A 23,459-nucleotide genomic window follows, 5' to 3' on the forward strand; every position below is an offset into this window, starting at 1 on the left:
AACATTGTAACTCTCGAACGGAAGAACCTTGAACCTTAAAATTTTTAGGGTAGGTCCAGATCTCGAATACCACGGTTTTGTTCGATAATAGGCAAATTCTAAATAAGGAGTTCCGCAACTATGACTGTTCAAAATTTTGTTTTCCTCATAATTTCAAATCCACGAATTTGATGAATACAATATTTTGCATTTAGATGAAGAATAACAATTTCAAGCTTAGTACGAAATAACATATCCATCGTATCTTAGGAACCAGAGAAAATTGAAAAAAAAATAGTCAATATTTCACTGAAATCTTATCCGATCTAGTTGAGATTTTGCATGTTTTTATAGAATAATAATTTCAAACTCCTTGCAAAATTACTTGTTGATTGTATCTTCAGAACCATAGAAAATTCATGCAGAATATCGAAACAATAACCAACTATTCGAACTGTTGAAATTTTGCTCATAGATGTACAATAACAATTTCAACTTCGTGCGAAATTTCGAGATGCACCATTTGCCTGAACATTGATTAAAATTTAAACGTCGATTAATTTCTGATTTCTTTCAAGAAATCATAGAGTAATCAAAGTTTAAATTTTTAATCAATGTTTAGGCAAATGGTGCAAATGGCACTACAAACCATCAGAACCAGAGAAAATTCAAGAAGAATATCTGAACAAGAATACTGAATATTTCAGTGAAACCTTATCCCATCTAATTGAGATTTTGCGTGTTAATGTAAAATAATAATTTGAAACTTCGTGCAAGATCTTTTGTAGATCGCGTCTTGGGAACCATAGAATATTCAAGGAGAATATCGAAAAGAAAATTGATGCTCAGTATAAGATACGAGATGCATCTTATGAAAAGATGAATCAGACCAACCTAATCTAGTTCCAAATATCAAGACCACAATGGTGGAAACCTAAATATGCAAAAATCCCGATGACCAGACATCGCCTTGACATTCAACCTGTCAATCGGGGTGTTACCACGATTTTTTTTTATGTTTCTCAACGAAGCTGTGGCCCCTCCCCACCTTGTCCAAGTATAAGACGGGTCGTTGTACCTCTTGCTTATCACTATTCTTGCGGTACGTTTGTTTCAGTCCTCTAAGCTAAGACCTTCTTCTGATCGGTGCGTTTTTAAACGACAGTCTTCTAACGGCTCTGCAAGAAGAACGGTCAACTATCCTACGAATAGGTTTGTTGGTGTGTTGTTCGATCAGGTGTTAAGACAAAGCTCACGGTGAGTCGTGATTTTTTGGCGATTTGTGAAGTTCTATGGTCAGGTCTTTTTTTTTGTACCGTGCGGTCCGAATTTCAAGGTTAAAATGCCAAAAACGATTGAAAAATTCATAAAAACCCTCAATTTTTATCGTTCATGGACAATAATATTCTATGGTTCTGATTACACAAATCTGCTGATATTTGGCATGAACTTTTGGGTGGTTATTTCACATTTACAAACAAAAAACATTGTTTTTATATTGATATTGACATCTTCGGAAACAAAAATTAGTAACTAAAAGGACTCTCAAACTATGTATTTCCTTAAATCTGTGATAGTAAGGGCCAGTTGCAGCATTTGCCTAAACATTGTTTACACATTGGTGCAACTGGCCCTAAAGATTCGATTTTAACTCGGTGGGATCTGAAATATTTGACTTCATTTCGTTATTCTACTTTAATTTTCTATGGTTCTGAAATCGCTATTATCACGAAATTTCGCAAAAAACTTAACGTGATTATTCTTTATGTACATGCAAAATATCAGCACGATCAGATTCGTAATCACGGAAATATTGGGTATTCCTTTCTAATATTCTTCTTGAATTTTCTATGGTTCTATGATCAGCCTGAAATTTTGTCCGAATCTTGAAATGGTTATATCACAGAAATATACGGTGATTTTTTTCTAAAATGTTCTATGGTTCTGGACTCTGGTTATATGATCAACATTAAATTCCACGTGAGACTTTGAATAGTTATTCTACATTAAAGTGCAAATTTTCATCTTATTCGTATCTGCAATTTTGAAATAAAATGATTAAAAATTTAGGACGTCTATATTTACGAAACTCTTAGTCGGATCTTGCCCATTAACAAACCTACCCTGCAAATTTTAAGTTTCTAAGTTTTTCCATTCTAAAGAGATTCCTAATCAGTGATTCGGAACTTATCGTTTGAGACATATCCAGCTACAAATTCCAAAATTACAGACATTGTCATGAATGATAAAGTGATTACTATGAATTTTATCGGAACAGTATACATTATGAAATGGCAAACAAAGGAGAAATGAGAAAGAACATAGCATTTCAATAATTTTTTTTTTCAGAATATGTACCTCCGAGGCATATTATTGCTATTCCTTCTTGGAGAATCAATCTGCATAGAAAATAGAGGAGATCAAGTTAAACCAAAGCAATTACGCCTAACACCTGACAATCGGTACTCTGCCGGCATCTTGGACTTCAATTTTCTGAATCCCCAACAACAAGCTGCTCTTATACCCCAATACAGCTTCGCCGATGCAAGGTGACCTAAAAAACATAAACCACTAATTCAAATTAAGAAGAATCCAAATCTTCTATGGCTCAAAATGTTTTTTCTGTGCGTTTCCAGATATCAACCTCAATTCGTCCTCTATGGTGCTGGACCTGGACAACCCTTCCTCTTGAATCCAGGACAACCACCGAACAATTTCCTATTTCCACCACCAGAAGCTCCACAAGGACCTGGAGTCATCTATAGGAACGCACCACAGCCTGGAAGGCCAGTCTTTGTAGGACCTGGAGGTGCGGGAGGATTTCCTAATCAGAAGCCAGCATTCGTACCGGCCATCGAAAAAGACGCTGAGGAGATTCCAACCAATCCCGCTAGAATACCTCCATTCAAACCAAAAAAACCTGGTAATTATTCCATTTGATTATGAGGAAATAGTTCTTCCAGCTTATCATAGAACAGGTGCCTAGAATCACTGATAAGATATTCAGATCACAGAATTCAATTACGAGTGCATCGAATGTGCGACCTTGAAATGACAATTTCGAAATTGAAGTCAGGGTTGGAGTGAGTTTCGTTTGACACCGTTTTAATTTATGTTTTCAATGTTTTTAACCTCCACTTATTTTGAAAATTTTCGGATGAAAATGATATTTGGCAAAAGTTAATTTAAACCAAAATTCTGAATTATTCAAATTGTCGCCAGAACTTATCGTTCTTCTATGATACGTTCCAATTTGTTATTTATTCAAAGGTGGTTGTCCTTTTCCGATTGGTTCGTAAAATCTCGAATAGTTTCCTGAAAATTATATAAATGAATAGAATTGTGAAAGTATGTTGATACCTACAACTATTTATTTCTTCTTCATTATGTCATTCAAATATTAAAATAACTAGATTCAAGGGATATAGGTAATGAATAGAGAAATTGTGTGTGTAATACGTTTATTGCAGAAAACGGAATGTTACATATCACCAATTATTTCAAACATGCTATACCTTACTGTCGTCTTAGAAAATTGCGAGTTCCATTGACCTGTATGTGCATAAAGCAAATATTAAAAAAAAAATATATAATATATGATAATGAAATTTCTTGTCAACTTAATTTTGCAACTAAATAATAGTATGTCACGAAATTAAAATCAATCTGATATAGATATCCGGCAATTTTGATTATATCTGTCACAAGTTCAATGAATTTCAATTACCTACTATAATTACCTAATCAGATTTACGTTTATAAATAACTTCTGAATGACTTCCTCGATGTTTTAATCGTATTTCTTTCAATTGGAAGAACGCAATGACATTTCTGAGGAAAAAATGATTTTCCTATAAACTGTTCCTTGAAAAAGTTCATATTAATTACGTTAAACTGATTATTTCCTCATTTTCGAATTGAATGGAATATTTAAAGAGGAAATCATATCGTCCCTATTGATCTTGGAAAATATTTCTGAAAAATTATGTCATTAATGAAATCTGAAATTAGTCTGAATTAATGTGAAATTTTCGTATCAACCAAAGAAATAATAAAATTCGTTAAAATAGAATTCAGAAAATAGATACATAAACCTACGTGGTTTTTGTAAATTCATTTTTTTTTCCATCAGAATATCAAATTCCAGAAAAATTATTCATAAACTGAAATTTGGACACAAACGTTGCCTACAAGAAGTTGCGACCTAAAAATTTAAGATAACTGGCAGCTTTTGAAGGGCCCAGTCTCATTGAATTCTGAAAATATTAGCGTTAATTCACCTGATCACCGCATCGTTTTCTATGTCACTCACATCAAATTCCGCTGTCGTTTTCATGCAAATATAAATATTTCTTCATGAAGCATCTCCTACAGAAAGAAATGGAAGTTCTCCGCAGTCGTTTCCATGCAAATATGACCATTTTTAGTGAATACCTACGGCAGTATCGATCAGAGACTATATATGTTAATAAAAACGGGAATGAAAAAAAAAGAAAGAAAGTAGTTCGGTCGTTAAGTCGGATAGGACACTTGAAATTTTAATTTTTTCAAATATTTTGTGAAATTTGAAGAAAATTCTTCTTATCCTTCTCCTCCTCCTCCTTCTCCTTCTCCTCCTTCTACTCCCTCTTCTCCTTCTCCTTCTCCTTCTCCTTCTCCTTCTCCTTCTCCTTCTCCTTCTCCTTCTCCTTCTCCTTCTCCTTCTCCTTCTCCTTCTCCTTCTCCTTCTCCTTCTCCTTCTCCTTCTCCTTCTCCTTCTCCTTCTCCTTCTCCTTCTCCTTCTCCTTCTCCTTCTCCTTCTCCTTCTCCTTCTCCTTCTCCTTCTCCTTCTCCTTCTCCTTCTCCTTCTCCTTCTCCTTCTCCTTCTCCTTCTCCTTCTCCTTCTCCTTCTCCTTCTCCTTCTCCTTCTTCTTAGGCCTAGTCTCTCGGCAGTTCATTCTGCTAGCATGCTGGTTCCTGTTCTGTCTTCTCTGTCTTGCCCATCGCATTCGAATCGTTAAAATAAATCCAGATTCGCATATCATTTTTTCCTTCAAAATTTTATATTGCATATGCATAACTAGTAAAATTCATTCGATAGCTCAATTGCTTCAATTATTTGATTTATTTCAGTGAAAAAACCAGAGAAACTGGAAACCTTCAACGAAACCCCAACTGCCACAGAAGCTGACGACTTGGAAGGCAAACAAACCCCACAAGCTGAGCCAAAAATACCAAATACCAACGTGGCTGATCCAAACCCAGGACATCGCTATTTCTTCCTGAACGGCCAATCACTATTCAACTACCCCTTCTCCCTTTACCTTCCTCAAAACGTAAACCCTGAAGACGTGCTCAAATACACTCAGAACTATCCCAAGTCTCGTCCTCAGGAAGTGCCTGTACCAGTTATCCCAGCCTTCCAGAACCCTCAATTCCAAGCACCAAATTTCCAGGAAGCATCCGCTTATGACCAGAACAGATTAAACGGATTTCCTCTGAATTTTGATCCTTACATCCAACAAGCTCAAATCCAACCTTACCAAGAAACTTTGCCGGTGAACTTCTTGCAACCTCAGATGCAATACAACCCTCAGTTGGCTCAACAAGGTTTTCGCCAGCAGTTGCCACTATCCAGCGAACCTAAAAGGCAGGTTTATGTCCTGAAAGAAAAGCCCAACTCTGGATCGTCAGATAAGACTGTTGAGAACTCCGATAATAAGCAGATACAAGCATCGTCCACCTTGCTCAGATCGATATCACCGTTCAGCATAAGCTCAAACGAAGGGCAAAACGTAAAGATTAGAGTTTCAACAAAGGACTTCAATTTACAACCAGTCAGGGCTCAAGAAGTCTCTCATTACTTGGACGATGTGGAGAATGATGCTGTAGTTATTGATGCTAAGTTTGATGATGATAGTGAAGGTAATTTTAGAACTACTATGTCAAAAAAAGTCCAAGGATGCGATTTTTGAATGTTATGTTTCTTACAGCGATATCAGTTCCTGCCAAACAGCAGGAACAACCAAGTTTGGCCCAGGCAGAACCTGGTGCTATAGCTCTAGCAGGTCCTGGAGGAGTTGCTTCTTCTGGTCCAAGAGCTACAGCTCTTGTGGGAAAGGAAGGTATGGCGGTGTCAAGCCCAAAAGCTACAGCTATAGCTGGACCAGCTGATGAAACTGAGAAGGAAGATGAGCAAGATTCCAAAAAAGACCCCAAAAAGGATAAGAAGGAGAAATATTTCAGGCAAAGGTTCAGAGGTATCTACGTCTAAAAAGAATAAATAAAAACTACCCTGTGTTATTGCCAATTTCTCCACAAAATGTACAAAAAAGTTATCATGATAGAAAAGGTATCGATTAGAATCCTTTAGTAGCAACTTTTTGAACAAACATTAATATTATGACTTAAGGTAGACGTAAGAAGAAGCTAAAAATTGAAGAGTTTAAGTTTTGATAATGATGAATGATTATTATAACAACTATATAAATAATTTGACTGAAATAAATGCTAATTATAGAAACTGTTAAACAAGAGAAATGTCGGATTACATTTAAATTCTGAAATATCCAATGAAAGTGAAAATAAAAGCTAATTGTAATGAAACTAATGTTTGATTTTGCCTAAACATAAATCATAATGAAGCAAATAATAGAATGGAAGTGATCACAAAGCTTGAATCAGCACAAGATTTACCAAGTTTTTTCAGAAACATCAAATAATAAATTGTAAAACATCCACCAAAGTCTTAAATCAAAGAAATCTCTATCATTCTCATTATTAACGGTGACCCTAGATATAAGAATTCGATCTCTATATTCTCTATCAAAATGTGACTTGAATTGATGGCGGGAAATATGAGATAATATCCTTTTGTAGTAAAACAGAATGTTTCGATCTCAATAAAAGTCCATCACTGTATCACGAAGCGAACTAGTGTCTACCTGATCATGTTATAGATGCATGCAACTTCATAATAATAATATACAGAGTGTCCCGAAACTATGGTACCAAATTGAAACAGAATCTTCCGTTTCAATTTGGCACCATATAGTTTCGGGTCATCCTATATATAATAATATCCTATGTTGCTTTACTACGTTTAAACTGCTGACCGTTCGGTTTTTTCGTAAATTGATTCTAAAATATCACGATTACTATAATCATTCATTCTAAACATTCATAAGCAAACGTCGTCAGTGTGAACATAAACGTTCTCATCTACATTCTACGTTCTCATCTCCATTGGTTAAAAGAAAATATTCACACTGATTACAATGCTATAACCTCATGTTAAAATGCCATATCACTAAAGTTCGAATCGCGGATATCGGTTTATCTACAAATCTTTGTCATCATTTTAAATTATATGAAACGTATTGGAATTCATTATTTGGATTGGTCCTATTTTATTTGACAAAACTGTCTAAAGTTCACGGCTCAGCTCGTACATGATCGTGATCCGTGAATTTGTTCAAATTGAAAGTAATAATGAAAATTAATTGCTTATTGAGTGAATAATTACAAAAACAGAGGTTTGTAGTGATTTTTGAAGTGTTGGATTCATAATTTTCATGAGTTATATCTTGTAGAGAAATTGCTTGGATTCAATAATAACAATTCATATAACATCGAAATTCGAAATGCATTCTTCTATTATTGACTCGATTAAAAGGTCAACATTATGTCATTTGTGTTTAGCAATAATTTTTTTCACTTCTGGTCTGATTATCAATTTTGGACAATTGATATTATACTGTACTGTAAGACTTTACAGCAAAAGTCTTTATAGAAAAATTAACTGGTATCTCTCCTACAGCTTACATTCACGTGAGTTAATATTTTTTAAGGCCTGAAATACTTCTAAACATGAAATTTCAGAGCTTGTATTTCTTGGAGAATGGTGGTCAAGTAGTAAAGTTATTATATATGTTGATAAGGAAGAGTTTCCAAAATATTTTGGTAAAGAACATGGTTACTTGATAATGAATCATGCATATGAAGTTGAATGGTTATTAGGATGGATAATTTTAGAAAGAGTTAAAATACTTGGAGTGAGTTAGATACATATTGATATTAAGTTAACCACTTACAGTATATATTATATTTCAGAATGCAAAGGCATACTGTAAGAAAGCTATCCAGTATATGCCTGTTCTTGGTTGGAATTGGAAATTCTCAGAATTTGTTTTTCTAGAAAGAAATTTTGAAAAGGATAAGAAAAACATTCATCATCAAGTTGGAGAATTATCTGATCATCCTGATCCTATGTGGGTGAGTTGGAATTTCACTAATACATATTAAGATTTTGGTACACTTGAATGAATTTTCCAGTTAGTTCTTTATCCTGAAGGTACCCGTTTCAATGAAGAAAAGCACAAGGCTTCCGTTGAGTTTGCTCGTAAACACAACCAGCCAGAACTAAAGTACCACTTACTGCCAAGAACAAAAGGCTTTATTGCTAGTCTTCCAGCTATGAGAGGTAAAGTACCTGCAGTGTATGATTGTCTACTGGTATTCAAAGAAGATGACCCTGTTGAACCCACAATGAGGAACATCCTCATGGGGAAATCTGTCACAGCACACTTGTATTTCCGTAGAATTCCATTAGAAGAGATTCCCGAATCAGAAGAAGGGATGGATAAATTTCTCAAAAATCTTTTTGTTATCAAGGTAACAACAACAACAAAGTCTTAATATTAATAAAAACCGTATTCATCTTTTCAGGATAAAATGAAAGAGGGCTTCCTTAAACATGGAGATTTTTTCAAATATACAGAAAATGTACCACGATATGAGCCCCTTGTAACAGAAAGGCGGTATTTTACTCTGCTTAATACTGTAGGGTGGTCTCTTGTTGTACTAATCCCAATGATCAGCTATCTTTTTAAATTATTATTCAGTGGTCAATTAGTTTATTTCTCCATTGCTCTAGGAATCATAGGAACATGTGAGTTGATAACATTTTGAATTATCTGAATAATTTAATCAAACTATCAATAATTTTGTGTCGAATAACAACTGTTGATATATAACGTGTTTTCCAATAAGAATAATACAATTTAAATGGTTATAATGGCAACACTGTATTGTTTTTTGACATTTCTTATGTCATTTCTGTTTAATAGGAGGAATAATGTCGATTAATTCTTCTTAAATTTCTCTCAATATTCACAAATGCACACTGATTTTAATAGAACAATTTTAAGATGTTTTTGAAGCGTGCATATTTCCAGGATTAAATAACATATGAAGAAAAGTCAAAAAATAATACACAGTGTTGCATTATATTTTAAATTGTATAATTCCTAATGAAAAATCCTTGACTTCTTACTGAATTTGAACTCTCTCTTTTCAGTTTTCTTCCTGTTACAAAATTTATTAAGTATGTCGGACATAAAAAAATCCTCCGCTTATGGCACAAATTCAAAAAAAAGCAACTGAAGCCAAATCATTATTGAAACTGGAAATTATGCTGACCTGTACAAGATGCTAAAGTTGATGTGGTATTATAGATGGTATTATATAAGCAAGGTTATTGGTTTTTACGCGTCCATATTTTTATAGAACAATTTTACATTTTTATTAGAAAGACTGTTTCTAAAAAATATAATTGAATGAATCAAAATATTGATCAAAATATATTGAAGTTTATTTGAAATATATAAATTAAATGTAGAAGAACACCTAAATTGAACATTCTACTCAGTAATTGATGCTTTACATTACTTTGTAGAGTTAGAAGAATATATAATGGAGCCAAATATTTAAAAATTTTAAGTCAAATGATGATTGATGTTAACACACAAATGAAGTGTTATTCGAATTAAATTAGTTTTTATACCTTCTTAACAAATTGCTTCCACTTAATTTCTGTGGGGAAAAAGTATTACTTAATTTTTTCCACAACAAACAATAGCTTTGTTCAATTAGCATACTTACATGAAGTAATACAGAACTATTCAAAATTATTTGGTCCTATATGCTTTCCATTTTTTTTTTTCATGCATATTTTTATGTCTACTTTCTCAAGCATTGTATATGATTTAATGGTTTTTTCCTCCTAATTTCATTTTATGAATTATATTCATTAATTAATATTTATGTACCCTAAACCTACAAAAAAGTTATTGTTTTGGTGAAAAAATTTACATGTACTGATTTGTGTAATCAAATATATTTATGTTGATTTAATATGTCTATTACTCAAAATAGTTGTGTTAATACTTTTGTTGATTTTACAATTAAAAGTTTAAGATATAATGATAGAGGAAGTAAATCAAACATATTATACAGGTTATCCTGGTCCCTGGACAATTAGAAAAAATAGAGATCGTTTCAATTTTTTTTTTCAAAGAAAAGAAAGAACCATGTCTTGTAATTCAGTTATTGTTTGAAAATAATCCTTATCTGAAATTTTTGTTTGTCACAAATAATATACTCAGTAATATTGGAAGTATTTTACCTAGAATCACTTATTTCTTTGAAATCAATTTAAATTTGATAATTTTTTTTTCAAGTTTTTGGTGAGAAAAAATATTTTTGATTGGAGCATGCATTGAGACTAAAAACTAAAAAAAAAAACCATTGCAAAATATTCTTCCAATAGGTGACATGTTTTCTAGTTCTCCACTTCTAAAAGGATTTAAATTTCGATGAAACCATTTACGACCCAATCCGAATTTCATGAAAATCGGAGAAGTAAAACACGTTTTACTTCTAGATATTCTATATCTCACCTAGAACCTCAAGAATTTCACGTTTGCACATGTTCACCGAAACAGGATATCTAATTCAGCAATTGTTTACGGACAAACATGGGACCAAATTTGGTCAGAAATGCATTTTGCGAACAAAACTTCCTATACTTTCGGTATATCAAAAATTTAGATTAAGAAATTCTTCGTTCTGGATCTTGTCGCAAAGAGTTTGATTTGTGTCAGCATAAACGTTTTCATTCTTCATAGAGTTAAAAAACACTGATAACCACAAATTACTAAAGATACCTACGCCTTTATGGAAAAACTGATAGTTCAATTGGAATATGTATTTTATTGACATATTTTCATTTTAGTTATTTTGATAATTGAAATATTATCATTTTAATGATAATTTACTGGATAGTTCAGAATTCAATTTCTCCATTTTCAACAGAAATGGCAATGGATTTACCTCAAACCAACCTCCCCATCATGAGGAATCAAGAGCAATGGACTGGATATTATGTTAAAACAACGAAAATGTAGCGGTTAGTAAGATGTTAAAATAATAAGGTGATGATGTCCAACTTGTTAAGTGAATGAACTTGATATATAATGGGCCTATCTTTCCAAGACGAACCTTTTAAAAAATTGAAATTTCCGAAATTGGGAACATGAGTCTAGCTGTCCAATCCTTCGACTAAACTATAAAAATACCGGCAAATTTTTTGAAACGGACGTAACCTATCATTCTCGAACAACTTTTAAAACTTTATCGATATCTCAGGTACCTTGTTGGTGCCGAATTATCATTAAAGATATCGGAAATTTATTTACCGAGTCCAAAGTACAATAGAAATAACTTTGCGCTTTATATCTTTTGATTACAATTTTAAATGATAAAAATAAATTATACTCAAATTCAACGCGCAAACCCAAAGTTGAAGATTTCAAAGAATACTGTTTAAGTAACCGCTGAAATATAATAATGATTCGGTCAAAGTCATGAAACTATCAGGTGTTTATAAGTGATCTCTGATATATATATTTTATTAATAAACAGGAATGATCAAATGTCGATTGAATGATAGTATATTTGTCTTTCCAAGGTTTGAGTGAATTTTATTTCATTTTTGTCATTCCTAACAGTTAAATTTTTATATTATTTTTATTGATATTACTTCTTATTACAATGGATAATTCTCTCATTAAATCATTGATGAGGTCAACAATATTCCAATTATGTGTGGCAATCACATTTTTTACATCTGGTTTAATAATAAATTTTGTACAATTGATTTTGTATTGTACTTTAAGAGTTTATAACAAAAAAATATACAGAAAAGTCAACTGGTATTTGTCTTACAGTATAAATGCACGTAAGTCTATATTTCTCATTCAAACTTTTAATTATTAAGTGTTCGATTTGAAATTTTAGAGCTTGTTTGTCTGGCAGAATGGTGGTCAGGTAGTAAAGTAATAATATATGTTGACAAAGGAGATTTTGAAAAATATTATGGTAAAGAACATGGCTACTTGATTATGAATCATACCTATGAAATAGACTGGTTATTAGGATGGGTAATTTTAGAAAGATTTCGATTGATGGGGGTACGTTACTTAAAATTATATAAGTATTAATTTCTAAGGATTTTATTCTTTAGAATGCAAAGGCCTACTGTAAGAAAGCTTTACAGTTCATGCCAATCTTAGGTTGGAACTGGAAATTCTCTGAGTTTGTTTTTCTAGAAAGAAATTTTGATAAGGATAAGAAAAACATTGATCATCAAGTTGGAGAATTATGTGATTATCCTGATCCTATGTGGGTGAGTTGGACTTTCACTAGTACATATTAAGATTTTCAGTTAAATGAATTTTGCAGTTACTTCTCTATCCTGAAGGCACCCGTTTCAATGAAGAAAAGCACAAGGCTTCCGTTGAGTTTGCCCGTAAACACAACCAGCCAGAACTAAAGCACCACTTACTGCCAAGAACAAAAGGCTTTATTGCTAGTCTTCCTGCTATGAGAGGGAAAGTACCTGCACTTTATGATTGTCTTACTGTGTTTAAAGAAGATGATCCTGTTGAACCAACGATGAGAAATATCATGAAGGGAAAATCTGTCACTGCCCATTTGTATTTCCGTAGAATTCCATTAGAAGAGATTCCTGAATCAGAAGAAGAGATGGATAAATTTCTCAAAAATCTTTTTGTTATTAAGGTAGGGATATAGTGGATATCAAAATTTACTGAAATTTAAAATTTTACAACAACAAAAGCTGAATATTAATGAAAATAATATTGCCCTTTTTAGGATAAAATGAAAGAGGGCTTCCTTAAACATGGAGATTTTTTCAAATATACAGAAAACTTGCCACGTTATGAACCCATTGTAACAAAGAGACGGTATTATTCTTTGTTGAATTCTTTGGGATGGTCATTTATTGTGCTGATCCCTATGATAAGCTATATTTTTAACTTATTACTAAGTGGTCAGTTGATTTATTTTTTCACTGCTCTTGGAATCATAGGAATATGTAAGTTCATTTCATTATTCACTATCTTATAAATATAATTTTTTGAGTTTTGGACAGAAATTCATTGATATTTTTCGACAAATTATGTAACATTTTGACTGAATTAGTAACCAAACTCTATTTGCAATGCAAATATTTTTATTCAAAAAGTTTATTTCTGTCTGAAAGCTGAATTTGTTTAAGGATCACAAAAAATTAACAATAATAGTGTTTAATTCAATAAAAATTAAAATTTTACTATTTTCAGTTTACTTCTTATTGCAACATTTATTGAACATGTCTGATATTAACAAATCTTCTGCCTATGGTACAAATTCAAAAAAAAAGAATTGAAGCCAAATAACTAACATTGAAGATCATATCAGTTCTAGAGATGTCAGGAATATTTGGGTAGCGTCGCACAATATTCTCAGTCTTTTGTATCCATTTTTATAAAAATATTCAATATTTTGAATAGAACGATAAAAAACACCTGAAACATTGGAATGCTGTTAAAGATTATTTAAATAATATAAATTATTGTAAGAGAAAGTCTGAATGATAATTTGGTTGTGTATTTCACTGCTGTGGTTCCTGAAAATTTAGAAATCAATTAAAGCTTTTTGCAATTTTTTGAATGAAATATATTTGAATTTTTCAATAATTTTCATTCAGATGCATCTCATTTTTAATATACCTTATATGCTATTTAATGTGGAAGATATCCAAAGAATAAGTTATTCTATTCAATGGATTTACACAGTCTTCCATGCTTTTTACATTCGTCATTTTTATATACCTACAGATGATTATTTTTATCTATTTCAAGCAATATACTTGAATAAATTATGTTATTGTTGAGTTTTTCTAATTATTTTTACATCCCAGGATAACTGAAGAAATCAACAGTTTGGCACTTAGTAATCCCTGCCAAATATACTTTTCATCTCCATAAGGAATATGGTGATTGTCGTAGAACCTTAGAGTGAAGAATAGGTACTCTATGTTCTAAGTATAGAACGGTCAGGTTTATATTCCAAGCGATTCCGATAGATTCGTACAGTGACTGTATATATCACAGTGACGACAACTCCGGCTATCCGCGATTAAAAAGCAACGGGAAATAATAGATTCAAACATTAAGGGGTGTTTCAAGTTTCAGATTATCGACTGCGCCTGCGCGAAAGTTGGTCGACTGCTCGTTTCTTTTGATAACATTTTTACATTTTGGGGGGGGTTTGAACCCCCTAAACCAGTCACAATCACTAACAAGTTAAACAAGAATGCCTCAAAGCCTGTGAAACAGCCCGGCACTCGAATGTTAATAGTGAAAATCAGAGATCTTTGGTGAAGTTCGACCTTTAATGGCGGACAGGGCTCCAACCAATCAAAACGCTGAGGAGTAGTGTCGTCACTGTATAGATGCGCAGCCTAAGACGCCATCTCTCGGGCAAGCAAAAAGTCACTACAGGCTATTCCACAAATTATTCAGTGATGTTTATTGGGCACATAAAAGTGGATATTTAAAAATCGCATAAAAAAAAATTTATACCTGATTATGTAAACACATGTTATTATTTGTCATTGTTTTATTCAATAATCTTTCCATATAAAAACGTTTATACAGGCAATTCTATAGAACTAAATAACAGGCTTTGAAAGGAAATGATTATTAAGTCAAAACAGCTTAAAATATATGTATGTATACTTATGGCTAAAAACAATCATTACAATATCACACTGATAAAATTTCAACTAAAAATTACATTTAAAATATGGTACAGAATCATTTGCTGAAATTTTACTGAGACAATCCTAAAATTTTTTTCAAACACTCTATAGCTTGGACGGAATTCGTAAACAATCTGGGTCTTGTGGGATAATCGAATCCCCAATCTGGCTTCAAACCCGGTAAATACAGAGGTTTCTTAGCTACAAACCTAGAATCTAACATTTTACTCGAGGATTTGACAACCATTTTTTGTTTTCTCAAAACCAAGCTATGTATCTTCTCAATTCTCTGTTTGAAATTCGGCAACTTCAGAATGGTTTCCTTGTATTCCTCGGTGTGGGCAAAAAGCCAGAACAGGGTACAAAGACTTGGGAATGCCATATTGTCTTTGTCACACCAATGCGTCATTATTTTCAACATGCTATCCAAATACCCTGGACACCAAGAACAAGTCCTGGTTTGTTCATATTTACAGATATTAATAAGGATATAGGTAGAGATTTCGCACATCTTGATATCTGGCAATGACCGCCCCACTGACTGTATCAGAACATAAAGCTGTTCAGATATCAAGGGTCCCATTTCATTACACATCTCAGGACTTCTTCGGGTAACATACTCTGAAGACGAGAAAAAACTCTATAGTTGCAAATAACATGACCATAATATGATACATGATAAGATAACACAAAAAAGACTTAGGTTCTAAGAAGAGAATGTATCAACATGATAATTCAATAACAAATCATTATCAAAAAAAAAGAGAAATAATTTCTTCAAATAGCTCTACAAGATTATTTTGCTATTATGCTTCAAATTGCTGAGGAAAGCACTGACGTGAAGCCAGGAGCAGATCTGTGGTCTCCAAGGGTGCAGACACCATTACGAGATCAGAATAAAAATATTAGAGACATTGTGACGAGACAAAAAAAAGGTTGAAGAAATTATTTCAGTTGTAAATATGAATGTGATAATATTTACCGAAGTCAGTGAGAGCTGAGATGATCAATGGTACCGTTATAACTTCAGTAACCAACATGTCCAATGCTCTTTTGCCCCTACTTCCCAAAGACTCCTGGGGATCAGCCTCCTTTGCAGCATTTTCAGATCTTTTTCTGATCTCATGTAGGGCCTTGTTATTTTTCTGTCTCTGTATATATCCTCTCCAACGAGCCTAAAAAATAGAACATTCGAAGTATATTCATGAAATAACAATTAATTATTAAATAACACAATTTTTTTGTAATCTCTTATGTTTAGGAACACACTTTTTTTTGGATAATAATTAACATAATGAATTTGAAAGGCTATTAACCGAGTCAACAAATAATGAAATAATCAAGACACTTCTTTTTTCTGAAGAAATTTTTTATTAATGACTTGAGATAATTAACCATTTTCTAAAATTTGCATTATTGAAACCATCTGGAAAAAATTTATCATTGATCAAAATCTTGTTTCTGAGTTTACTGAAGTATTGTGTTTGCCTTTGGGATGAAAACAATTTTTACTTTGGAGAAGCTCACCGCAATGGACTAGAAGATAAAAAAATTACCTGTATTTTTGTTGCAGCTGCTTCCTTTATTTTATTCATCCTTCTTTCTTCCCTAGCCTCAGCTGACAACAAGTGAGCGTAGTGTTTCCTCGTCAGATATCCTCTAACAAACCTTTGGACGGAACTTACACAGGAAATCAAAGATAAGAAACCACTTCTGTCTTGTTTCATCTGTAGGTACCCTCTGAAGTATTTTTGAATTTGGATAGCGGCATTTTTCTGTTTTAAGAAGAGGGCTCTCTGCACCTTCATTGCTTGGTTGGCTCTAAATCTCCTTTGTACAACCAAAACCATCTGATTCAGTCTTAGATAACTTTCTCTACACTCAAGCATGGCTCTTTTTGCTCTGTATTTTTCTTGCACAAATATTGTCATTGATTTTAAGATCAAAAAACTTTGTCGTTCTTTTTTCATCGACAAATAACTTCTATAATAATTCTGTATAACTATACAATATTGTTTTTGTTCCAAATACACTCTCCTCTGCTTTTGCATGAGTTTATTGGACCTATATCTGGTTTGAATAGTAATTACAGCCTTCTTTAATAAATCATAGTACTTTCTTTCTCTACACATTTTCTTGTATGCTATATATCTTTGTTGAATTGTTATGGCACTGTTTCTCATTTCTAGATAATCTTTCCTTTCTTTTTTCATCAACATGTAACTTCTAAAATATCTTTGTATGATGATACAAGAATTCCGTTTCACAATGTAGAGGTCTTTTTCTTGTTTCATTAATTTGTTAGCCCTAAGCCTGTGTTGAATGAACAAAACAGCCTGTTGAAGTCTGATGTAATATGCTCTTGTTTGAAGCATTTTTCTATGGGCCCTAAATTTGTGTTGAATTTTTAAAACGCTCGTTTTTACTGATAAATATTGTTGCCTTTCTTTCTGCATTACTAAGTATCCCCTGAAATAGTTTTGTATTTTAATAGCTGACATTCTTATTTGTAAATAGTGGGATTTTTCGATTCTCATCATTTTCTTGGCCCTGTAAATTCTCTGAATGATAATTGTATATTTTTTAAGTCTTTGGTATTCGTCTCTAATGTTCATCATTTTCTTGTTAGCTGATATTTTTTCTTCCATAAAATTGACTGTTAGTTTCAACTTTTGGTATTCTTCTCTTTGTTTTTTCATTGCATTGTTTGCCCTAAGTCTCCTCTGTACAAATATCACAGCTTCCTTGAGGTTTTGATAATCTTTTTTAACTGAACACATTAATTTATAGGCTCTATATCTTTGCTGAATTGTCACAGTACTCCTTTTCAAATTCATAAAATTTTTTCTACATTCTTTAACAAACAGGTATCTTCTAAAGTAATTTTGAATGATAACAGTGCTTTCTTTCAATTGTAAATACTTGGTTCTTTCGATTCTCATTAGAATTGTTGCTCTGAACTTGGTCTTCACAAAATTGACAGTTTTCTTGAGATTAATAAAGTTTTCTCTATCTCTCAACATCATCTTGTTTGCCATGTGTTTTTGTTTAACTAAGTTCACAGATTTCTTCAAGGACAAATAATATGTGCGATCTATCCTCATTGCTAATGTGGCTCGTAAATGTCTTTGTATTACAATGGCACTATATCTCAGTTGTAGGAATTCTGTCTTGGCTTTTCTCATCTCTCTCTGAGCTATATAACGATTTTCTATAATAATCACTGTATGTTTTACAGTCAAGAAGCGATTTCTCAATAGCCGCATTTTCTGAATTGACCTATACCACCTCTGAATGACGATAGTTGAATATTTTACAGTTGTATATTCATTCAAAGCATTCCTCATCAATAACAGACTTCTGTATCTGTTCTGTATCACACAAGCGGCACTCTTCAACGCCAAATATTCAGTACGTGTTTCTCTCATTTGAATCGAAGCTTTATACCATCTTTGTATTGTTATAGCAGCACTCTTAATCCGCAAGTATTGCTGATACTCGAGGAGCATAACCTTTTTAGTCAATACATACTTTTCGATAACTAAAACTGCGTGCTTCATGAGCAGGAACCTGTTTCGTGCCAAGCATCTTCTGAAGTTCTTTTGTATAACAAGAGCAGCACTTTGTCTTTGTCTATAGCAAATATTATTTAGCCACAACCTGCACCGTCTTTGCAGTTTTATTATAGCAAATCTTGTCCTTAAATAAGTCTCCCGTTGCCTATACATCTTGTAGAAGGCTTGTATTTTAGTTGCTGCTCTTTCATTCCTCTGCTGTTCGAAGTAGGATCGGAGGAAAGAAGCCATCAATAGAAACTCATTTGCTGCTTTTTGACGTTTATACCATCTTTGAATTTTAGTAGCTGCTGCAACCTTCGCTTGGTATTGTCTTCTAAGTTTCGATCTTTTAACACAAACCGGAAGACTTCTCCACCATTTTTGTATATTACGAGACGTTTCGACGACAAATGGTGCTTGAAATTTATATATAATCTGCCAAAGGAAAGACAGGGTTTTCTCCCTGTGACCTTCGACAATGTGGTAAGGTTCTATTTCATGCTGTATTTTGTAGCCTGCTTCAGCTAAAGAGTCAAAAGCCAATTTAACATTGTGAATCTTCTGCAGTTTGGATATTGCAGGGACTCTCAAGTTTTGTAGGATGTCGTTTCTTAACAAAATCAGCTCCATGACCTTCACCAAACGGATGCCGTCTCTCAAATCACCGCCCAAACTATTTACTGCATAGTCAAACTCGTTTATATAAGACTGATTGTATTCTACAAAATACCCAAAGTGCTTCAAATACTTGGTAATGTCGCCCACAGCAGCTGTGATGGCGTCTTTTGTGAATTGAATCAGCATCTCCCTGCTGTTTTTGACAATAGAATTTTTTCTGAACAAACAGGGATCGTGTGAAATCAGAGTAGACATTTTGGCCTTGTCCAGGAAGTAAACGATCGAGAAATATTTCTTTAACATGAATTTCTTAATATCGACATTATATTTAGGGTTATGAACTGATTTATGCTTCTTTGCCAATAGGGGATCTTTGAAAAACCTTGTGTATAAAAATTTGCTCAGCCCTAACAAATCGGAGTTCGAAGAAATCTTCAAATGTTCACCATATATGGTTTCTAATGCTATCCTTAACCATAATGGGTTGTAGCTTAAGAGTAAGGACATTACATTCGACTGGAGGCTCAGGTCCAAGTGAACATTGCGATCTTGTCTTATCTCGATTTTTTTTTTCTCAATGGCGTTATATACTCTTTGTAGAACACTCTGTATATCATCACTGTGGTAAAATTCATTAGCGCACCTCCTCAAGGAGTCCATTCTAGACGAGGTGTGGTATTTAAGACAAACTTCCTCTTTGGTTGGCGCAGCTGCCACTTCTTTCTTTGAACATTCTCTCCAAATTTTGGCCGCGTCAATTTGCTGACCTTCGTCAGAAACATTTAGGTCTACAGGTGGGGTCAAAAGCATGTTTAGCCAGTTCTTGAATCTGTCTTCTTGTCGTTGAATCCAATCCTCATCTAGGCAGATGGTATTTGTTACGAAAGGATCGATCTCTGTTGTTGCCGCCAAAATGAATGGATCTGCAATTGTAAGAGTCTTTTTCTCTACATATGTTATACCTGTGGCTTTTTCAAGGCTACCACCCATTGAATGCTTCTTCTTGTCTTTTTGTATTGGGGTCATCAGTTGGGTAGTCCTTGAAGCACTTGCTTGAGTCTTAAAGACCCCTCCTGCTTTAGACCAGGTTTGTAGGGATATATTTGGTCGTTTGAAAGGGGAGGGAGTGATTAATTTCGTATTGGATTTTCTTTTAGTTTGCGTTCTTCTCATGGATTCATCGGTAGGTTCTTCCTTAATTGGAAATAAGTTATCATCGTCTGTGATTTTGATAGTGGGTACAATGTTATTAATAGGATAGATTTCGATTCCTTTCTTTGGTGATATTTGGCTACTTAACAATTCGGTACTATTTAAGTACTCCTTTGAGTACTTCCTCCGACATTCCAGGCGTTCGCTCAAATTCGAAAGGAAATCTCTAGAAGTGCTGAAACAGTTCGAATCTCTACCTGGTGAAAACTGTCCAAAAATTCTTTCTTCTTTAATGTAAGTATCTGTGCTCAGATTGTGCTCTCCAAGTTGTTTAAGCTTTTCGCTAAAACTATTAGGACTACAATCAAGCCCCGTCAGTCGAAAGCTTGAATCATTTTTCACATAGGTCCTTGAACTCTCATTCAAACGTGATGGTTGAATAGGGTAGCTCTCAAGTGAGTCTAGGGAAAACCTACCCTCATTCAATGCATTATTCTTGTCTTTTTTTATATAGGTCTCAGTGCTAATATTACTCTTCAAAAATGTATTTCCATCCAGATCAATATGAAATGAGTCAGAGCTTAAATTGCCAAGAATGCGAGTCTGAGAACTAATGTTCATACCGGGCTGCACCTCGCAATTCATCTCAAATGACAAATTTCTTATGACCTGAGGATTTTCCACAACATTATTTGTAACATTGTTTCCATTTAACTTAGACGATACTGTCGGTGTTCCAAATTTAAGTTTATTCACCTCATAAGTGAACCTACGGATGTTTTCTGGAGTTTTTAGACTGAATGTTATGTTAGAAGAACCAAAATCGTCATATTTGGACATATTGACGTTTTCTTTGTTAGTAGAAATTTTTTTTGGAATATATGGTTTGTCGTTCCATATTGGTTGTTTCTTAATTGGAGGCTTAGAAGATGCAGTAGATAGTTTTTGAGTGTGATTTCTAGAATTTTTCTCTATTAATGGTGATGTTTTCTTCAACAAGGTAGTAGCTATTTTCTTTTTCGTTTTCTGTAAAATAAACTTGAATTATTTGGAAGCAAATGTAAGAAGAAGTGAGACTTTTAATTGAAAAAACTCCAAGTAAATGTTATGAATTGGATAAAGAATTACTTGCCTTGGGTAAAACCGATTTAAAGGTAATTGGTATATGCCACAATTGCTTGGCAGCGGTCAACTTGATACTGTGCCTTTCAGAATATTCAGATGTTGGAAACCAAAACAATTCTAATAACTTGGTATCATTCGCTTCAATTCTTTGTTCACACCAACTCTGACTGAATTCTAAATCTTCTGGGCCATCAAAACAAACATTCAACTGAAAAAGTAATAAAATAAAAATAAAATCAACAAAACAAAATATATAATCCAAAACTATGACAAGATTACAAAGCATAAAAATATGTTAAATGAAAATACAAGGGGAAGTAGTACCCTATAAGCTAAATTTTTCTTGAGGGGAAAATCTAACCCACCATATCTTGACAAATTTTACATTACAAAATCGAATTTAAGGTTGATAAACGGTATTTCATCATTTTAGTATTTATATTAAGGAGAACCTGCTCATTAAAACTTCGGAACATTCATCAATAATCAAAAGAGATTTCAATATGAATACTCTTTGAGATATGCAACTGAATCATTTCATTTAAAATTCTGATTTCACTGAAATAAATAAAAATATATATACAGTGGACTCTCGTTAACTCGAAACACAACGGATAAAGATTTTTCGTCGAGTTACGTATAGATCAACATAGGCGTAGTTCGAGTTGTACAGGTCATTCTTGATTACATTCTACTTGCAGACGTAATGAGATAGAGGTAAACCAAATGAAAATTCAAGTTATAGATATGAAGAATAGTGATATTTGTTTCCTATAGTAGGAGTAGATCATATACATATTTCATGAATTTACTGAAAAATGAATTGAGAATAGAAAATTTCATAATGAAATAGACCAATTACTATCTCTGTTAACAAATGCCAATTGACAAATTCTGAATATTTTAAGTTTGTCTGATGAAGAAGTCTTCAAAAAGTCAATTAATTCAAAGTGTTATTGTTCTCTAAATAAATAATTCGTAAAAATTCCAATCTTCTGAAAGCCTCTACTCAGAGGCTTAGGAGGGTCGGTATTAAAATATTAAACAAGAAATGTATTTCCTACAGCCTTTAAAAAACCAAACTCTATAAAACCTCATGATGCGATTATTGCATCATTAAAAACAATATGTACAATTCACCGACACATTTCTACTTGTGCAGCGGGGTTTGGAATTAACTAATGACTTCAAGTTATAGAGGTAATTTTTGGGTGCCTTTGACTTATAGAGGTAAAAATGGTAAAATATATCCATAAAATCCACACTGTGGAAAGTAGTAAGTGTTTACAATTATTTTTTACCAAATCAATATGATTTTCCACCAAGTAAGGACTGAATCAATTAAATAAATATGGTTAGTACCAAAAAATAGGTAGGTACAATATATTTGCTCCTTTTGGAGTAGATTACAAATTAGCAATGTGTGTTATTGAAAAACAAACTTACAAATACTGGAACTGGTTTCTTATTCACTACATGAAGCTTAATCTCATGCATAACATTAACGGTAACATCTTGAAAAGCCAATTTAGGAGTTGGTGCAAAAGGGGCCAATGTTAAAGTGGGAATTTCCTCTTCCATTTTACTTGCTGCCTTTTTGGATTTGGGCTTGTTGAACGCAGGGGATACCTGAAAATGTTACAATTAATTTGAAGTTTCAGGTGAATTCAGAATAATATGAAGAACTCACTTGAAAATACATTTTTTAAATTATTTCCTTTTAATAATAATTAGTATAACAAATAACTAGACAAATAAATAAAATTGATCTGGTCGTACGCTAAATTAATCCGAATCTTTGTTCACATATTTGAAATTAAATCTTATCATAAACACTTTTTTAAATAAGTTTTTATTTCTCTTAGGGTTTTTTCAACCGTTTCAATTTGAATTGGATATGTGTCAACGTCATAATTAAACCGTTGAATTAATGACATGATCTTCTGTGATCAGAGCGGTTTTTAGCGATTTCTTATATCAACTACTACATCATTTAATCTGTACCTTTTATGTTTGTGTTTTTTAATGATATCTCAAAACTTTTTAACTCGTTGAAAATGCGGAAAATAGTATTATATGAATCACTTCAGTATTAACAGCTT

At 33.0% G+C, this 23,459-nt stretch overlaps 4 protein-coding genes across 5 annotated transcripts; 3 read left to right on the forward strand and 1 right to left on the reverse strand.

Moving 5' to 3' along the window:
* The first annotated feature begins 1,060 nt into the window (after window positions 1–1,060).
* On the forward strand, window positions 1,061–6,564 carry LOC123677467. The gene is made up of 5 exons (XM_045613995.1): window positions 1,061–1,236; window positions 2,329–2,528; window positions 2,616–2,902; window positions 5,092–5,883; window positions 5,952–6,564. Exons 2-5 carry the CDS (start codon window positions 2,332–2,334, stop codon window positions 6,230–6,232), a joined length of 1,557 nt encoding a protein of 518 aa, XP_045469951.1. The 5' UTR covers window positions 1,061–1,236; window positions 2,329–2,331; the 3' UTR covers window positions 6,233–6,564.
* Window positions 6,565–7,224: 660 nt separating this feature from the next.
* Window positions 7,225–10,152, forward strand: LOC123677468 (1-acyl-sn-glycerol-3-phosphate acyltransferase gamma-like). The gene is made up of 7 exons (XM_045613997.1): window positions 7,225–7,493; window positions 7,551–7,788; window positions 7,840–8,012; window positions 8,071–8,232; window positions 8,293–8,631; window positions 8,686–8,908; window positions 9,317–10,152. The coding sequence occupies exons 2-7, from the start codon at window positions 7,602–7,604 to the stop codon at window positions 9,400–9,402; spliced, it is 1,170 nt and encodes a 389-aa protein (XP_045469953.1). The 5' UTR covers window positions 7,225–7,493; window positions 7,551–7,601; the 3' UTR covers window positions 9,403–10,152.
* A 1,071-nt stretch (window positions 10,153–11,223) lies between these two features.
* Window positions 11,224–14,035, forward strand: LOC123677469 (1-acyl-sn-glycerol-3-phosphate acyltransferase gamma-like). Of its 2 annotated transcripts, XM_045613999.1 has the most exons (7): window positions 11,224–11,767; window positions 11,976–12,037; window positions 12,097–12,269; window positions 12,323–12,484; window positions 12,541–12,879; window positions 12,973–13,195; window positions 13,443–14,035. In XM_045613999.1, exons 1-7 carry the CDS (start codon window positions 11,724–11,726, stop codon window positions 13,526–13,528), a joined length of 1,089 nt encoding a protein of 362 aa, XP_045469955.1. In that variant the 5' UTR covers window positions 11,224–11,723; the 3' UTR covers window positions 13,529–14,035. The 2 variants fall into 2 exon arrangements, with proteins under 2 accessions (XP_045469955.1, XP_045469954.1); XM_045613998.1 differs by having other exon boundaries at window positions 11,224–12,037.
* A 713-nt stretch (window positions 14,036–14,748) lies between these two features.
* LOC123679330 (protein abnormal spindle) lies at window positions 14,749–23,258 on the reverse strand. Its single transcript, XM_045616886.1, has 6 exons — window positions 23,048–23,258; window positions 22,804–22,986; window positions 21,365–21,565; window positions 16,462–21,258; window positions 15,888–16,080; window positions 14,749–15,526 (listed from the first exon to the last, which is right to left on the reverse strand). The coding sequence occupies exons 1-6, from the start codon at window positions 23,057–23,059 to the stop codon at window positions 14,976–14,978; spliced, it is 5,937 nt and encodes a 1,978-aa protein (XP_045472842.1). The 5' UTR covers window positions 23,060–23,258; the 3' UTR covers window positions 14,749–14,975.
* Window positions 23,259–23,459: the final 201 nt, after the last annotated feature.

The sequence above is a fragment of the Harmonia axyridis genome, chromosome 4 (genome assembly GCF_914767665.1).
Source record: "Harmonia axyridis chromosome 4, icHarAxyr1.1, whole genome shotgun sequence".
Taxonomy (NCBI): Eukaryota; Metazoa; Arthropoda; class Insecta; order Coleoptera; family Coccinellidae; genus Harmonia; species Harmonia axyridis.